The following is a 16,701-nucleotide window of genomic DNA, read 5'->3' on the forward strand; positions in this document are numbered from 1 at the left end:
TTTTCTCAGAGTTTCTGCTATGAGCCATTCTTTGTGAGTGTTGTCCTCTTTCCTAATGTTTTAGCGCAGATTTCTTTCCAGGCTGTTTTGGTGTGGTCCCAAATTTTTATTCCATGATAGCATGTTTTGGGATGAAGTTTGCCAGAAGTGCATATCGCATTGTCCATTCCTTGTAATGGTGAGGTGGCTTGTGTGTCTGAAGGACCCGGAGAGCTTTAACCATTGGACCACGAAATAAGGTGGTTTTTCATTGTATAGTTCATTCATTACTTGTCTGATTTTTCTCTAAATATTACTGAAAATATTGGCTATCAAAGATGTTCTGAGGTTCCTCTCCCCTAACCTGAAACAGGATTAGAGACCATTTGAGGCATTCTCATTTGTGGGTTAATGCTGGCTGTACAGCTATAATTTCATAACACAAGTCTTTGAACAGAGTTCATTGGAGTTAGTGACCTCAGTCTTCCACACTTAAGACCTAAATGAATGACATGATTTCAAAGCTGTGTCTGGGAAAGTAGAAAGCGTGCACTTTTTGATTTTGTTTGGCTTGTTATAATTCTTTGTAGACAAACAAGTAAAATAAAGATATTGGTGTTTGTGAGATTAAAATTTCCCAGACTGTTGGCTTAGAAATATCACCTTGACTCGCTATCTCCATTTTCCTCTTTCTAAATCTGTAGGAATGCATATGACAAATAGGGTTAACTTCCCAGCTGCCTTAGAAATGCTGCTTGACCCAACGTGTTCTAGCAATATCTTACCCACTAAGTGCAGAATGTTGTCACTGGTGTGGCACAGTAGTTCTCATCTATAGGTCTATTTTTGAGTGTTAATGAATGTACATGTGTGTTTTTAGTTTTTTCCTGGGTGAGGATGCTAACAACAAAAAGGAACCTAGATCAGTGTTCTACACCACAGAATGAAGCAGTAAAGACAGAATATACTGCATTTTTCTTTCTTTTACAGTGCTGCAAGTCCTTTTCCTCACCCATGTGCATTAAAAGTGATGTAATTAGCAAAAACATTGCAATTTTAATATTTGGTCCCATTAATACAATTTTAAGTCAACATTAAATAATCTGGTGTATGTTAACTTTCTTGAACTTAGCACTTTTACCATTTCCTTGTTGTTTTGCCTAAGAAATGTTATGCCATTAGGTGTGAGTGGTTGGGTAAGAACGTTACGGTTATGAATGATTTCTGTGTATATCACAATAATGCAATTTAATGTGGTCATAGTGTCTCCACTGCAGTTGATACTCCAAGAGAAGATGGCTGTTATAATAGCTTCTATTCCTGTGTTCCATTCTGTAAGTGTTTTTTGTTCTCAGTCTGAATGCCTAGTGTAGGTGAGAATGATTAAATGGTTAATGCTGCCTCTCCAGTATTTGCTGATGTGTTGGTTCCAGTATTATCTCATCTTCAAACTCAGAAATCATCAACCTGCAGTGTTAGAGCAGGTACGTTGGCCTCAGAATTGGCCAGCAAACACTATGCTGTACCCATGAAATGCTTTTTTGTAAGATTGGTTTTGTTACTCACTAAAAAGGGAACACGCATTGCAGTGCTGTAACTAGCTAATTTTGCACCTGAGGGAAGAATATAAAATTGCGCCTCTCATGTATCATAGTAGTTATTTTGTAGAAAAAGGGAAAATACATATTATTATTATTATTATTATTAACACACTGCTTACGCTGTGTGGGGCGGGCTGTGTCTGGTTCCCCCTGGGCTTGCTGGTGGCGGGGGAGGAAGCGGTGTGTGGTGGACTTGATGTGCCCCCATCTCTCCCAACTTAGCAGGGCCCACGGCCGCTTGTGCCGGGCTGTGGCAGGGCTGTGCAGACAGCACTGGTTGCAGAGTCGAGGTGGTAATGTGGGAGGTGGTGGTGCGTGTAGGGCCAAGGGTGTGTGTGGAGGAGCTGGTAGTGCTGTGTCCGAGCAGTGTTTGTGTGTGTATGTGTGGTGGTGGGGTGTGTGCGTGTGTGTGCATGCGTGCACAGATGCTGATGGTATTGTGTGTTGGGAGAGGGTGTGTGGAGATGGTGAAGTGTGTACAGGCAGGGTGTAAATGGTGGTGGTGCTGTGCCAAAAGTGCTGGTGGCCCTGTGTGTGCAGGCACAGGGTGTGCAGGAGTGGGATGATGGGCAGAGGCAGGGTGTGCTGGTGGCAGTGTGTCAGGGCAGGCATGTGCAGTTGTGCTGTGTGTAGGGGCCGTGTGTGCGTGTGAGCACAGCTAATGCTGTGTATCGGGTGTGCTGGTGGCAGTGGCATTGTGTGCGGGGGCAGAGGTGAATGGTGCTGTGCACAGGGGCAGGGAATATGTGACACTGTGCACAGGGGCAGGGTATTTGGAGCTGGTGCTGCGGGTAGGGTCTCTGGCAATGGCACGTGTACCTGATGAGGGAGCGTAAGTGGGGCTGTGCACACGGGTAGGGAGGATGAGTGAGTGCCACTGTTTGCAGGGTGTGGTGCATGTGGTGGCCCTCTTCAGGGGCAGGGTGTGTGGAGGTGGCATTGTGTGGACAGGCAGCGCGGGTGGCACTATGCAAAGGGGCATGTGCATGGCCAGCAGAAACACACGCTGCCAGCTGGGGGTGGTGGTGGGCACTCTGCTAATCTGTTGGGCGGTACCTGAATCTCTCCTAGGTGAGGCCGAAGTGCTCAGCTGACAGGGAATGCTGAGGTGCTGCGAGGAGTTCACAGGTTTGCAGTTTGCTCCGTCCAGCCAAGTGTGGGGAGGTAATGGGCTCCTGTCCCTTCTGACCTTCCCACTGTCATGGTGCTGCTCTACCTGGTCTCCCCTACCCCACATCCCGTGTGGGTGCAAGGGAGCAGACCTGCAGGGCTCCTGGCCTGCTGGCAGCCAGACTGGGTGCATTTATTACCCTGGGGAGAACAGGCTAGTAGCAGCCACTTAAATGAGGCTACCCACAAGGTGCAATGGAGGCTCCCGGCTGTGGCTGCACTGGGCAGCGTCTCGCCCTCTGAGGATCCCTGGCAGCCCCATGGAAGGCCAGGCCACTCTAGGTTGCCAGATTTTCGGAATGCTTGAGGGACAATGCCCTCCCCGCAGAGCCAGGCACCCCATGCCCCTGGTTTAACCCCACCCCCCTTCATTCCCCCATAGCCAGGCACCCCCAGCTGTATATTCCAGCAACTCTGTGGAGCTGCCACTGATGGAGCCGGGGATGAAGGTGCTGAGCTGGGCCTGCTGCGCTGGGCCACAGTCACACAGGCAGCATCGGGCCACAGGGTCTGTGCCCGGGAAATGGTGGTGACAGGGGCACCTCCTTTGCTGCCGCCCCCTGCTTGTCCCACACATCAGGGTTCTGATTTGGGAAGAGGACCTTTGCTGGGTTTTGCTCATACAGCTTGAATAAGCCAGGCACCCCTGACAGCTGGGCCTCGGCACTGTAATTTGTACCAGGTTATTACAAGAGCCACAGTGAAGGTTGCCAAAAGGATCCCCATAAAGTGCGTCACTGAGTGACCCCATCACAGGCTGAGGCTGCGAAACCTTGTACTCAGCAGGGCACAAAGTCAGCAGTCCTGCAGCAGGGAAAGCCAGGAGGGCTGGGCTCCCCAGGCCTGGCTTCAGGTTCGTACAGCCCCAAGCACACCCTGAGCACCACCAGGTCCACCGCAAACAGCTCAGGCACCACCTCCCCAGCCCAGACTGAGAAGCGCTCACACTCTGCCAAAGACAGAGCACTGCATACTAGGTGGTGGGATGGAGGGTGAAGCACTGAGTGCCACTGAACCTGAGCATAAACCCTGCACAGGACAGAAACGGCTTTAAGCTGGGGGTGCAGCAACTCCCCAGTGTCATCACCTCAGGCGGCCACAGGAGTCTCTTCCCCCACAGACCCAGCACCTAAGGCCTCCCCAGCACCCCCCCCCCAGCACCTCAGCCACCCCAGCAGCAGCCAGGCTGCCCCAGAGGGCCCAGCCCTGCACAGCCACCAGGCAATCTAGGGGCAGGGGTGCACGAAAGCCAGCAGCACTGAGCAGGCGGGATTCAGGGGAGCTGGAATATGTTTTAGAGGGGACTTTAACCTTTGAACCCAACTAGAGCCCCTGTATGTATTGGAAACAGCTTCAAGCCAGGGGTTCTGCAGGCCCCTCCCACCTTCCAGTGCACGTGGCGGGACTGGGTGAACTCGCCCTCTGCTGGTGGCAGGTGGAGGAGCGCTGCCCCTCCCCCCCCCCCCTTTGGGAAAGCCCCGCCTGTTGCTGGGCATCTGCCTGGCCTAGGCCCTGCTGAGCTTTGTCACCATGGCAACAACAGCACTACCCTGGGTCCCTCCTGTGGGGCAAGCACCAGGTTGGGCTGTGCAGGGCCCAGCCGGGTAGGGTGAGCACACATGCACAAGTGGCGGGCTGGCGGTCTCTGCCTCCCCCAGCAGCAGGTCAGGCTATGTTGCACGCCCATGGGCAGGGGCTGGTACACAGCTTCGTGGCATGTGGCTTCCTGGCACAGGCTCCAAGCAAGTATGGGGCTCGGGCTGTGCTGTGTCTGCTGTCTGCCCCCAGCCCATCCCCAGTCCCCTATCCCCACTGGGACCATCCTGAGGCAGCGTAACAAGGGTGAGACCAGTTGTTACAGCCCTGAATTACTTTCCCAAGCTGTTGTTTTTCCAGATTCGTGGTCATTCCAACTCTGTACAGGCTGACTACATACTGGTGAGGATAATTTAACAGATACAAGCTTTGAAATTGCATATTTGCCCCAATACAGCTCTAATAGCATGTTTTTATTGCAGATTAAGGGTTTTTTTGTGTCACCAAGGCCTTCAGTTCACTGAAGTGGAAGACATTTTTTCTCGTGGGAACCACCTGTGCTCCAGAAGTGCCAAGTTTAAAACCGATTAGTGAGTTGTGGCTGAATGAAGATTTACATCAGCAAGACAGACAAAAATAGCGTGAGAGTAACTGTAGCTTCTTGGGGACAAGAGTCCTAGGGAAATTTCCAATACTAATGTACCAAAGGGTTAGGGCAGGGGTGGCCAACCCGCAGCTCTCGAGCCACATGTAGCGCTTTGAGCAATGAGCGGTGGGCCTGGACGGCTCACTGCCGCTCTGGGTACATGCCCCAGTGCCTGGAGGAAGAAGCGCATGGTGGCAGTGACAGCCGCTCTGGTGAGTCCCAGACATAGTGGGCATTGGGTTATAGCAGGGGAGGGCCTGGGGGCGACTTGCTCTGGGGGAGGGGTGGTGGATTGGGTTAGAGTGAGGGGTCTGGGAGAGCCTGGCTCTGGGGGGAGGAGAGAGGGGTAGAGTTAGAATGTCTGGGGAGGACTTGGGGTGCCTGGCTCTGAGGAAGGGAGGGAGAAGGAGCTGGGAGTGCCTGGCTCTGGGGCAGGTGGGAGGGCATTGGGTTAGAGTGGGAGGGTTGGGGGTGCCTGGCTCTGGAGGAGGAGAGGGGGATTAGGTTAGAGCAGGCTCTAATAATACATGGCTGTTTGCACTCAGCTTTTTTGGCTCTTAGTCTCTAACTGGTTTTACCACCCCTGGGTTAGGGACTTGAAGCAAGTGAAAAAGGTCACTTTTCAGGAAGAGGAGTATAATGTTTTGTTTATTTAATACTTAACAATAGTCTGTGTTCTGCAGAAGGGAGGAAACAGACTGGCGGAAGAGTTAATCCTTTTGAATCAGACTCTCGTCTAGAATTCATTATTGAATTACAACCAGGTTGCCTGGCAAAAGATGTATGAGGTGAATACACCACCGGATAACCTAGACATGTAAACAGAAATCCCCACCAGCATGTCTGGTGTCAGTGCTGTCATCAGGCCCAGGAAGTCCATTTCCATAAATTTTCCATGCAGGTGAAGATGGGAGCAGACCAAGTGTGGGTCAGTGCAAGTCTTGAAGGATTCTAGTAGCATGTAGACCTTTCAAAAATTCATCCTTTGTGATCAGCTTCCTGGAGCTGTGGTCAAATGGTGTATGTTCTTCCAACTTGGGGTGAAGGAGCTGCGAGGAGCCATTTGGCTCATAAGGGAGGTCAGTACTGGCAGATTAGCGCCAAGAAGACCTGTTCTTGGTGGTGGTATTGAACTTAAGTTCCTGGATTGCTGTCTCTTACAGCAATGTCCCTAATGCCTCTCTTCTTGCTTCTGGTGTTCAGTGCTGCTTAATAGTGCAGCCAACAGGCGGTGACTTCTCATCATTTCTTTTCCAATGTGAGCAGCTAGAAAGGGGTTGGGGAGGGAGTGTGTGAAATCTCTTACAACCCTGTGCCCTGTTACTCACTTCTGCCCCAGAGTGTCTCAGCTGTGCTTGGAAGTTTGTCCCAGATTCTGTGGCGCTAAAGGAGAGAGTTTCAGCAGGAGCCTGTGTGTTCATCAAGGGTGTTGTTTGTACTGTCACATTTTGAGAGGGAGACTCCATAGTACAACCAGTGTTTTAAGGAATGAGTTGATCCGAACAACCTTACAGTTTATTATGGCATTATTGGAATTGATTTCAGAAAACAAGCAGGTAATGTAACCAGCATATAATGTAGTGATGCAACCTTAACAGCACCACAACTTCTAGTTAAAGGTCCACTTCTCAAAGTCCTCTAAAATATCCATGCTTAGTCAGATTCCGTTGATATTTGGTGTGCCTCAGAAGGGTTAGTAGGCCAAACCTGGATGTATTTAAGATAGGGGTTGTGGAGAGAGAAGCTTGGAAAAAAGCCATTTTTCAAAAAGTTTCTAGATGGGGGTATATTGTAGAGGGCTAGAGCTCAACATATTGATGTGATATGGGTCAAAGTGATCTCAGTCTGTCACACATTACTCAAGGGTAGGGCTTGAAAATCACTAAATCCCTGGAGGACCAAAACCGAGAACAATATTTAAGAACATTTTCACTTCTTCACTTGCATAGATGTATGGTGTGCAAGGATTGAAACTGTATTTGCACCCATAAAAAAACAAGTTAGAGGTTCTTTTTAGGTAGCTGCTTTTTAGTTAATTGGATAGTTTTGAGGAAATGTGCCAGTGCCATTTTCCCCTTATGAACAATCCGTGTTTCTAGCAGAAACCTTTGTACTCTGTGCAATAAAGATCTAATTCAGCTTGTAGCAAGCAACATGAATTATCTGTGATACTTATAGTGTTTATTTTTGAGGTGGCTTATTGTGAACACAGCAGAAGAGTCAGCAGGTGATTTAACCAAATTTTTTGCAATATAAGATGTAGAGGAGCTGTAGACGAGCATTGTGTGGGGCGGTGAGGATGAGAGACGGGCAAAAGCAGAGAAAGGAGTTCTAGCTGTGGAAGGAGTAAGAAATGAGGACGGGCAATAGACAAACTTTGTATTGGTTAGTTGGGGAAATCTGTATTTTTACCACTCCTGGGGAGTTGACCCAGATGTCTGCTTCCTGATCTTGGAGCAGGTTAATATGATGTTTCCAAAGATGCACAGTGTGGAGGTCTAGAATTGACAGCACAGTACCTTGAGTGCTGATGTAAAGTAAATATGCATGCAGCCAGGGTTGCTAATGGATGATTCCTGGCTCATGAAACTGCAGTAGTTTGCTGGAGAACAATGAGTAAACCAGGACCTGGGGATTGCTGACTACAGTCAGATCTGTGTAGAGATAGCTGGCGTGCTTTGGCATTTTATTTTGCCCACCTGGCAGAGATTAACTCATGACTTCACTCTGGTGAAGGAGGCATGGGCAACCCCCTCCTCCATCTCTCTATCTTTGAAGCTGTGTTAATCCTGTTGGTGAAAATGGATGGCTTGTAAAAGGAGGCAAAGAGCTTGCACGTTACAGTAACTGTTGAGTTGCCAGAAGAAAAGTATTTTTGTGAACTGGGCATATTGGGGCATGACTGAAAAAGGGCAGCAGTACAGTTGCGTGGGCAGCCTTCACACTGCATTTCCTGGATTTCAGGAGAATGAGCATTCTGAAAGGACATGACATTCCACCAAGCACCCTTATTTCTGAGCTAACATGGGGTTTTGACGTTACATTTACTATAACGTTCACCGGGGTGGCCAACCTTTTTGCATCAGGAACCACATGGCAATTTTTTATTTGTTCCAGGGGCTGAACACAAAATAGCCCCAAACTGTGCTCCCCCATTCCTAGGCTTAACCCCTCTCAGCCCCAAACCTGCCCCCCATCCACTGGATTAACTCCTCTTAGCCCCAAACCCATCCACCCCCATCCCCTGGATTAACCTATCTCAGCCCCAAACCCACCTGTGGGCCCTCCCCCCCCAATCCCCAGGTTTAACCTGCCTCAGACAATGAGCTGCATGTGCTACTGCTGCTTCCCCTGGCCTCTGCCACCTCCTCACCTTCTCCAAAGAGCTGCATGGCTGAAGCAGGGGCAGAGTCGGCTGCCCCTTGCCCCAGCTTTCCCACTCACTTCTCCCACCTGCAGCATGGGCAGCTCCCTGCCCTGCCACTCTGATATAGTGGAACTAAATGTAATTGGTTTAAGGGACGGATCCCTCCTGCCGGCTGTTAAACAATTAAATTTAGTTCCATTATTTCAGCGCAGTAGGGCAGGGGATTGCAAATGGCTCCTTAAAGAGCCGCATGCGGCTCTAGAGATACAGGTTGCTGACCTCTGCCCCAGCTTGACTACACCCTGGCTACGTCTTCACTAGCCCAAACTTTCGAAATAGCCATGCAAATGGCCATTTCAAAGATTACTAATGAGGTGCTGAAATACATATTCAGCACCTCATTAGCATTCCAGCAGCTGCGGCACTTTGAAATTGTCATGGCTCACTGCCACGCAGCTTGTCCAGACAGGGCTCCTTTTGAAAAGGACCCCAGGAACTTCGAAATCCCCTTATTCCTATCAGTAGATAGGTACAAGGGGATTTCGAAGTTCCTGGGGTCCTTTTCAAAAGGAGCCCTGTTTGGACGAGCTGCGCCAATTTCAAAGTGCCGCAGCTGCCAGCACGCTAAGGAGGTGCTGAATATGTATTTCAGCACCTCATTAGTAATCTTTGAAATGGCCATTTGCATGCCCATTTCAAAAGTTTGGGCTAGTGTAGACACGGCCTCTGTGTCCCACACTCACTTTGGCCAGGTTGGGTAAAATGGTGCTTGTGACGTGGGAAAAGGCTGCATGGGCTTAAAAAAAGGCTTTGGTTATGTCTACACTTTACAAAAACTTACTAATGGCCAAATCGAAGAATACTAATGAGGTGCTGAAACGCATATTCAGTGTGTCATTAGCATGCTGCTGGCTGTGACACTTAGAAATTGCTGTGTTTCACTCCTGCACGGCTCGTCTACATGGGGGTCCTTTTTGAAAGGACCCCACCAACATCGAAATCCCCTTATTCCTATGAGCATTTATATCCATTTCAGCACCTCATCAGTATTCTTCGATTTGGCCATTGGCATGGCCATTTTGAAATTTTGGTAAATGTAGTTAGAGCCTTAGTGGGCCAGATTCTGGGCCCTGGGCCATGCATTGCCTATCACTGAGGTTCATAGAATCCTAGGGTTGGAAGGGACCTCAGGAGGTCATCTAGTCCAGCCCCCTGCTTCAGGCAGGATCAACCCCCACTAAGTCATCCCAGCCACCTTCTGTTGTGCTCTTCATCACTTTCTCTGTAAAGTACTATCACTCTTCTTTTTCCAATTACGTTTTTCCAGGGAGAAATCAACACCTCTCTTTTTGTCAATAGTCTAATTTTTTTTACAGGTCATACCTTTCTTCTCATTCTTCTTCATTGCCTTTCGTGCAAGTGGAAAAACTCAGAATATTTGACCACAGTGATGCTGTGGCCTTGGTGATAAAATAAATACAACATGAAAAGCTCTCACAACGGGGCTGCCGTACTCACTCTAAAATGCCTTTTTTCCAAAATATATTGCAGATATCTTCTCTATCTACAAATAAAAAGGGACATTTTCCATGGTCGTTTGCTGTGTTCTTTTTCTGATGCTGCCTACTTGGGTGCCTGTATTGTCCAAGGTAAGTGCAACCCACAATACATTGTGAATTGTCAGCACCTTGAGAGTAGTATTCAAAATAAACAGCAAAGGGTTTAAAAATACTTTTCCGAATCAGGTTTTAAAAAGAGTGAGCCATTCTCTAAACTTTAATGTGCCTCAAAAATTTAGAGGGGTCAAGGGAGATATAAGAAACCTGGAACGTAGTAGAGCACCGGAAAAAAACAAACTTTTCCTGTTAATTTTTAAATGAGAACGTGCAGCATTATGTGTGTGGTACTCATCTCTAACTTTAGAACAAATCCAAGGTTCTATTAGTTTACATTTCTCAGTATAAACATATTCAATTCTACATGAAATAACCAAAAACTCATTGTCACTACATCAATCTGAAGTACTGCATCTTGAGAAGAAATGAATAATAGTGGGACTGCTGGGCAGAGGGAAACAGGTACATTACCATGGTTATGGTGCATGTCTCTGGGGCTGTGACTACACTACAGTTACTTTGAAATAAGTAATAGCTTGTCTAGACACTCGCTCTATTTAAAAATAATTTTGAAATGAGGGGTGTGTTATTTTGAAATTGCTAACCCTCAGTGTGAGGGGGATAGCACTTATTTTGAAATTGTGATTGTGAAATAAGTGATGTTAGACCAGGAATAGGAGCTATTTTGAAATAAGGGGTCTCAAACGCTCCCCAGGGTGCCCTGCTCTGGCCAGCCCGCTGCTCTGGTCACATACAGGATGCCTCAATGGTCCTGCCTCCCCCTTGGAGCCCTTGAAGGCAACAGAGTGCATGAGGCGGTGTGCAGCTACCAAGCACCCAGCCAGCACTCTGGTGCCAGCTTGCATGTGGCCTAACATGAGGTAGAATGATGGTTCCAAGCTGCTACCCACAGCTCCCCAGGAGTCTGCGCCTGTTTCCTAGGACTCAGCCTGAGCACACAGGAGGTGGGTGCCTTCCTGTTCGGCCACGGAGGTCCGAGACTTCATTAGGGTCTGGGGAGATGAGACCATCCTTCAGGACCTCCATGTCCTACACAGGAGTGTGGATGTCTATGGCTGTATGGTCGATGCTCTGGACACCAGGGGCCATATCCGTACCCAGGAACAGGTGCAGATGAAAGTAAAAGAGCTCTCTATGCCTGGGCCAGGGTGGGGCGGTGCAGGTCAGGGGCAGCACCACTATGCAGACCTGGACTGGATCCTGAGGGGGCAGAACGGTCCCCTCCCTGCCCCTGGTTGTCAACCCCAGCCTTGACCCACTCATCAAGTTGGAGGCAGCCAGCAATAATGGAGTGGAGGCGGGGACTGTGGACAATATCCCAGGAGATGGACAAGGCCAGCCAGATGACCTAGGGGACTGGAGGGCTGATGGCAGAGCCATCATTGGCGTCAGCCAGCACAGGCGAGGGACTGTCTGGTAAGTGCCACTACTGTCCCCTGTACAGGGGGTGGGGAGACTGGCTGAGGGGTGGTGCTCCATGCCTGACCCTGGCCAGTCACAGAGCACACAGCAGCCAGTGCACATGGGACTGTGCGCCATGGAGCCCCTGGCTGTGTGGCTCCTGGAGGCTGACAAGGCAGGTCCCTGGCCTATGGGGTACAGGGTGGCTGGAGAGGCCTGCCTTGCTTGGGACCCCAGGGTGGGACAGTGCCCCCCGCCCCACATGCCTCACCCTAGCATGGTGGCAGGGGGAAGTGTGACATGGGCACACCCAGCAGCCCCCCCCCCCCACATGGTACACAGCCAAGTGCATGGTCCTGTGATAGCCCCAACTCCTGGGGACAGAAGAGGCCAGTGGCCCCAGCACACAGGGCCTGGCTCACAGCACAAAGGCTGTGGCAAAGCCTAGACCCAGCACTTTCAGCTCGTGGGTAGGGGCTGGGCTTCGGGCACGGTGTCCCCTGGAATGATTGACCCTCTGTCCTTATTCTCCACAGCCAGACCAGCTGCAAAGTGAGGAGGGCTTCCCAATAGCTCGCAGCACCACTACCCAGGTCCCAGTGCACCCAGAGCCTGGAGTAGCTGCACTGCCTCTGCCTGGAAGAGCTCCAGGTCATGAACCAGATCCTCTGCAAGTGGACACCGGAGGATCCGCGCCTCTGCCTGCAGCATGTCAGGGTGCAGGTGGTGCATGGGGCAGCTCTGCTCTGGGACATTAACGCCTTTTGTCCAGGCCATCGTGTCCCACCCCAGTTCAACCCTTGCCCCTCCCTACCCTCTCCCCTCCACACTCTCCCCACCTCTGCCAGGGACGCCACGGACCCCGCATCCGAGGCTGTGTGACCCGCAGGTGTCAGTGCCATGCAGAGCCTGAGCCCTGATCCTCCCTGCCCCTTGGACCCCTGTTGCAGTTCTCCCCTCCACCATGGCTACCAGCACCCTTCCCCACTCCCCCGGTTGCCTCCACCCCCCCACCCCAGTTATCTTGATTCTCTCCCCTATAAAGACCCCATTGTCAACACACAATGTCTGTTTGTTGTGTAGTCAGTATGGGAGGTTGGGGGAGCAGGACTGTGGGAGGGCAAGGATGGGTATACCTGAAGCTCCCAGTGGGGCCACCCAGGAGACCATGTCACCGCTCTTCTGGGGAAAAGCTGTCCCTCAGGGCCTCCTGGATGGCAGCTATGCGTACCTGCTTGTGGGCACAGGCAGGAAGGCCTTCCCCTCTTCCTCACACAGTTTATGCAGCACGCTGCTGCCACCTGTGGGATGAGGTGCTCCCCGATGTCCAGGTGGGGAAGCTGGGTTGCTATGATGAGGAGGAAAAAGAGATCCAAGCAGGACCTCATCTTGTAACAACTAGAAAAGTCAGACATGGAGTGAGCCAGGCTGCTACTAACCTGAGTTGGACACAGCAGTGGCGAAAGAGCATGCTCCAGTACAGGAGCAAAGACTCAGAAGACTTCTTGACAGTTGTCAGGGAGCAAACAGAGATTGTTTGTTCCATGCTGGAGCTTCAGAGGGACACCCACCAACGCAGGACTAATTATGTGGACTCAGACTCAGCTCCCTGTTGCCCACCCTCCCTTTGGTGAGCCTCACCCTCGTGTCATCGGGGTCCCCAAATGCAGTGGGAGAAGGTTAAGGACAGCATCCCACTCCACCGCCACGACTTCTCCTTGGTGCAAAAGGCTCACCTTCCACCACATGAGCACTTTTGCTTTTCCCTTTCTTTTCCTGAATACCCCTTAGCCTCCGTGCCCCCACGAATAAAAATAAACCTTTTAAAAAGAAAATTAAAGTTTTGTTTATTGGTTCACGTGTTGTGGGGTGCACTTGGAGGTGCTCTCACAATGGTCAAGAACACATAATTGCATGTGGTGTCACAATGATTAGCAGCAGCAGATTCATGTGGCTGTGTGCTCATTCATAAATCTGTTTTTTTAAAGCCTCCCTGATTGCTGTTGCTTCTGCATTGCATTTACAAACGCCCCTGTGTACAGCTGTTCATAAACCCTGCTCTTGGCATCTGCCTCAGCAACCCAGGATAGCATGAAATTTTCCGCCTTTGATTTGCAAATGTTAAGCAAAATACAAGATGCTGGAACCAGGGTGGTGGTGGTGATTTGGGAAAGGTCCATATGGGTCACCCTGACTTTTAAAGGGCCAAAGGCACATTCCTTCATCATTCTGCACTTGCTCAGTCTATAGTTGAAGTGTTACTGTCTGTAGTCCAGGGTGCCAGTATATGGCTTCATGAGCCCAGGGAGCAGAGAATAAGCAGGGTCACCCAGTATCACAACGGGCATCTCCACATCACCAATCTTGATTTTTCTGGTTGGGGAAGAAAGTTCCATCCTGGAGCTTTCTGTACAGACTGGAATTTCTAAAGAGGCGCGTGTCATGCGCCTTTCCTGACTACCCACGTAGATGTCAGTGACATAACCTTTGTGATCTACCACAGCCTGCAATACCATTGAAAAGTACCCCTTGAGGTTTATCTACTCTGAAGCCAGGTGGTCTGGGGACAGAATGGGGGAGTGAGTCCCATCTATTGCCTCACTACAGTTTGGAAACCCCATGGCAGCAAAGCTGTCCGCTACGTGCTACACGTTTCCCAGAGTCACCGTCATCTTCATCAGGTGGTCACAGATTGCACTGGCTATCTGCATCGCTATGGCCCCCACAGTGGATCTGCCCACCCCGAATTGATTTCTCACTAGCTGGTAGCTGTCAGGCACTGCAGACTTCTACAGAGCAATTGCTACTTGCTTGTGAACTGTTAAAGTAGGTCTCATTTTCATATCGCTGTTCTTCAAGGCAGGGACCAGCAAGTCACAAAGTTTCATGGAAGTGCCTTTGTGAATGTGGAAGTTCTACAGCCGCTGCTGGTCATCCCATACTTCTAAAGTAATGTGGTGCCACCAGTGTGTGCTGGTTTCACATCTCCAAAAATGTATCCAGTGCAGCCAGCAACCCTGCATTCCTGTTCTCCAGTTCCTCTGTATCATCATCCAATACATCTGTATCTATATCGTCTCAGTCACTTTTAACAATAAAATCCTGCTCGACAGATCAGGTATTGGACATGACACACTGTGCAATGGCTATAAGCAGTCATGTATCCATGACAGCACTGTGCAATGGAGTGAGCCAGGGAAGGCTTTCTTGAAAAGTGCCCAAAAAGGACGCAAAATTCCTTTGACTGGACCTTTGTTTTCCAGTGGTAGGGGTGGTGGGTACATTACACTCTGTGATGATGATAACTTCAGGCACTCACCCCCCACTGGACCACCACCCCGTGTTCTGCTGTGCTTTGGGGTCCCCCCCCGCTTGCCCTCCAGCACCATGCCGATGGTGGGGTAGGCCACACAACTCCATACCACGTGATGGCAATGCAGTGCAGAAAATGCTTGCAGAAAGCACCTTATCCTGGTCTGTGAAGGGTTCTGTTTGCAAGGGCCCAAACAGGGGCCAAGGGCGGGGTCCCCTGGTGATAGATACTTTCTGGGGCTGGATGGCCCCCTTATAGGCAATATGAGCAAGGGAGCTTGCTCTTTGCTCCCCCTGTGGCAAATAGTGTTGGGGGTTGGCTGGCCCCTCTTCAGTGACATGAGCCAAGGGGCTGATTCCCTGTGAGGGGACCATGTCAGCTGGTCCCTCAGTACTTGCATCCCAAAAGTACAGGTGCTGGGGGAAGCAGAGTCCCCCTGGCAGCAAATATTGTCAGGAGCTGGCTGTCCCCTTACGAGCTGGAGGGTGGGAGGGGGAAAGGGGAGCTGGCATAAGCCAGGTGAAGGGACCATGTCAACTGGTCAATCAGCACTTGCCCCCCGTCCCCCTCCCTGAAACACAAGCCATCGCCTACAGCCAGTGATACTTGGGCTTTCACCACTGCCACCACTTTATTATACCTACAGTGACATTCTCTCTGTTTTATTCCACAACTACCTTAGTAGAGGTTCTTCCAGGGGCATTTTTGACAGAAGAAATGTTTAAATAGTTCTTACCCTCTATATTATTTTCTCTCTTACGTAAACATTTTGCCAGGGGGCCTAATTTGACACTCTCGTCTCCTTTTCAGCTACTTCGGCATTCTGCCCAAGGGCAGTTTCAAGGTTGGGCAAAGTAGCTGAGGGACCAGTTGACATGACACAGTCTCCTGGGTGATCCTAGAGCACATATTCATTGTGGCATGTGGGTCTGACAGTTCCCTGGCGCACTGGTTGGCTGATTAGGCAAAAGTTGAATCTAAACTCAACTTTGCATTAGTTCAAATGGAAGGTGTTCTTTCAGTGGGTGAGAAGAGCTGCTGAGAGACTAGTTTGTATGGTTCAGTCACCTTCTGAAGCCAGCCTATTTGGTTTTCTTTTGCCTGGGATTTCCTACTTTTCCTTCTTTCCTTCTGAAAAAACGTCCATTTGCTTTTCATGGGAGGGGAATAAGGGCAATGCAGTGTGTGGAAGATGACATCACATACCTGCAACCACTTGTGGGACATTTCTTTCCCATACTGCACCAGTAGGGGAAAAACCCAGAATGCTGTGGGGCTAAGGGAATTGGGGGATAGGTTGTGCTGCAAGAGTTGATCTTTGGTGATTTAGTGCGGCAACATTAACTGGACTTCATGGGGAGGTGAGCATATTCAAATTCGAATTTATAAAGCCCAGTGTTACAAATTCAAATTTAACAAATTGAATTTATTTCAGAGTGTAGACATAGCCTTAGTTTAATTATGAATGCAACAAGCTTGCTTTCCTTTGGAAATACAGTTGATCAATCTCTTACTAAATTTGACAACTGTCTGAATGACGCATGGTGGCTGGTCTATGGGAGAACCCTTGTGCATTCACTATCTCTGTTACCCTTCATTAACTGTATAATTTTACTCATTCTGTTCCTCTGTTTGTGTTTTAACTTGTCCAGCTGAGCTTGGTGATTATGATCCTGATGAACACCCAGAGAACTACGTTAGCAACTTCAAGATTTTTCCCAAGCAGTCACAGAAGCTGGAAAGGAAAATTGCTGAAATACATCAAAATGAGTTCAGGTAATTTGGAGTGCTGCTTGTGAAGCAGTTGTAAATTACTGTGTGTCTGTTTCTAGGCAGTATTCGTAAGCCTTTTTGTTTCTGGTTACTTTTTTAAATTCTGAAGAATTTATAGTTTAAAAAAAGATGAAAACTACAGAAAATTAACTTGTTTTCTACTATAAGGTTTAATATGGAGGCTGGCACAGAACATTAATAACAAATAAAGAGCCATGAAGGTTGATTGTATCTGTATCTAATCCCTGCTACAAAAATAAAACTGTTTAATACTAAAA

General features: G+C 49.3%; 2 protein-coding genes across 8 annotated transcripts in view; both read left to right on the forward strand.

Moving 5' to 3' along the window:
- The window catches only part of FRMD3 (FERM domain containing 3), a 249,462-nt gene that overhangs the window by 146,871 nt on the left and 85,890 nt on the right, over positions 1-16,701 (forward strand). For all 7 annotated transcript variants that reach the window (XM_074995192.1, XM_074995193.1, XM_074995194.1 and 4 more), the window contains 2 exons: positions 9,851-9,948; positions 16,303-16,426. In XM_074995192.1, coding sequence (XP_074851293.1) covers positions 9,851-9,948; positions 16,303-16,426 — 222 coding nt within the window. The remainder of the gene's footprint in view (positions 1-9,850; positions 9,949-16,302; positions 16,427-16,701) is intronic.
- Positions 1-16,701, forward strand: part of TMED7 (transmembrane p24 trafficking protein 7) — a 304,389-nt gene that overhangs the window by 20,288 nt on the left and 267,400 nt on the right. The window lies entirely within an intron of this gene.

This window comes from Carettochelys insculpta, chromosome 5, assembly GCF_033958435.1.
Source record: "Carettochelys insculpta isolate YL-2023 chromosome 5, ASM3395843v1, whole genome shotgun sequence".
Classification (NCBI taxonomy): Eukaryota; Metazoa; Chordata; order Testudines; family Carettochelyidae; genus Carettochelys; species Carettochelys insculpta.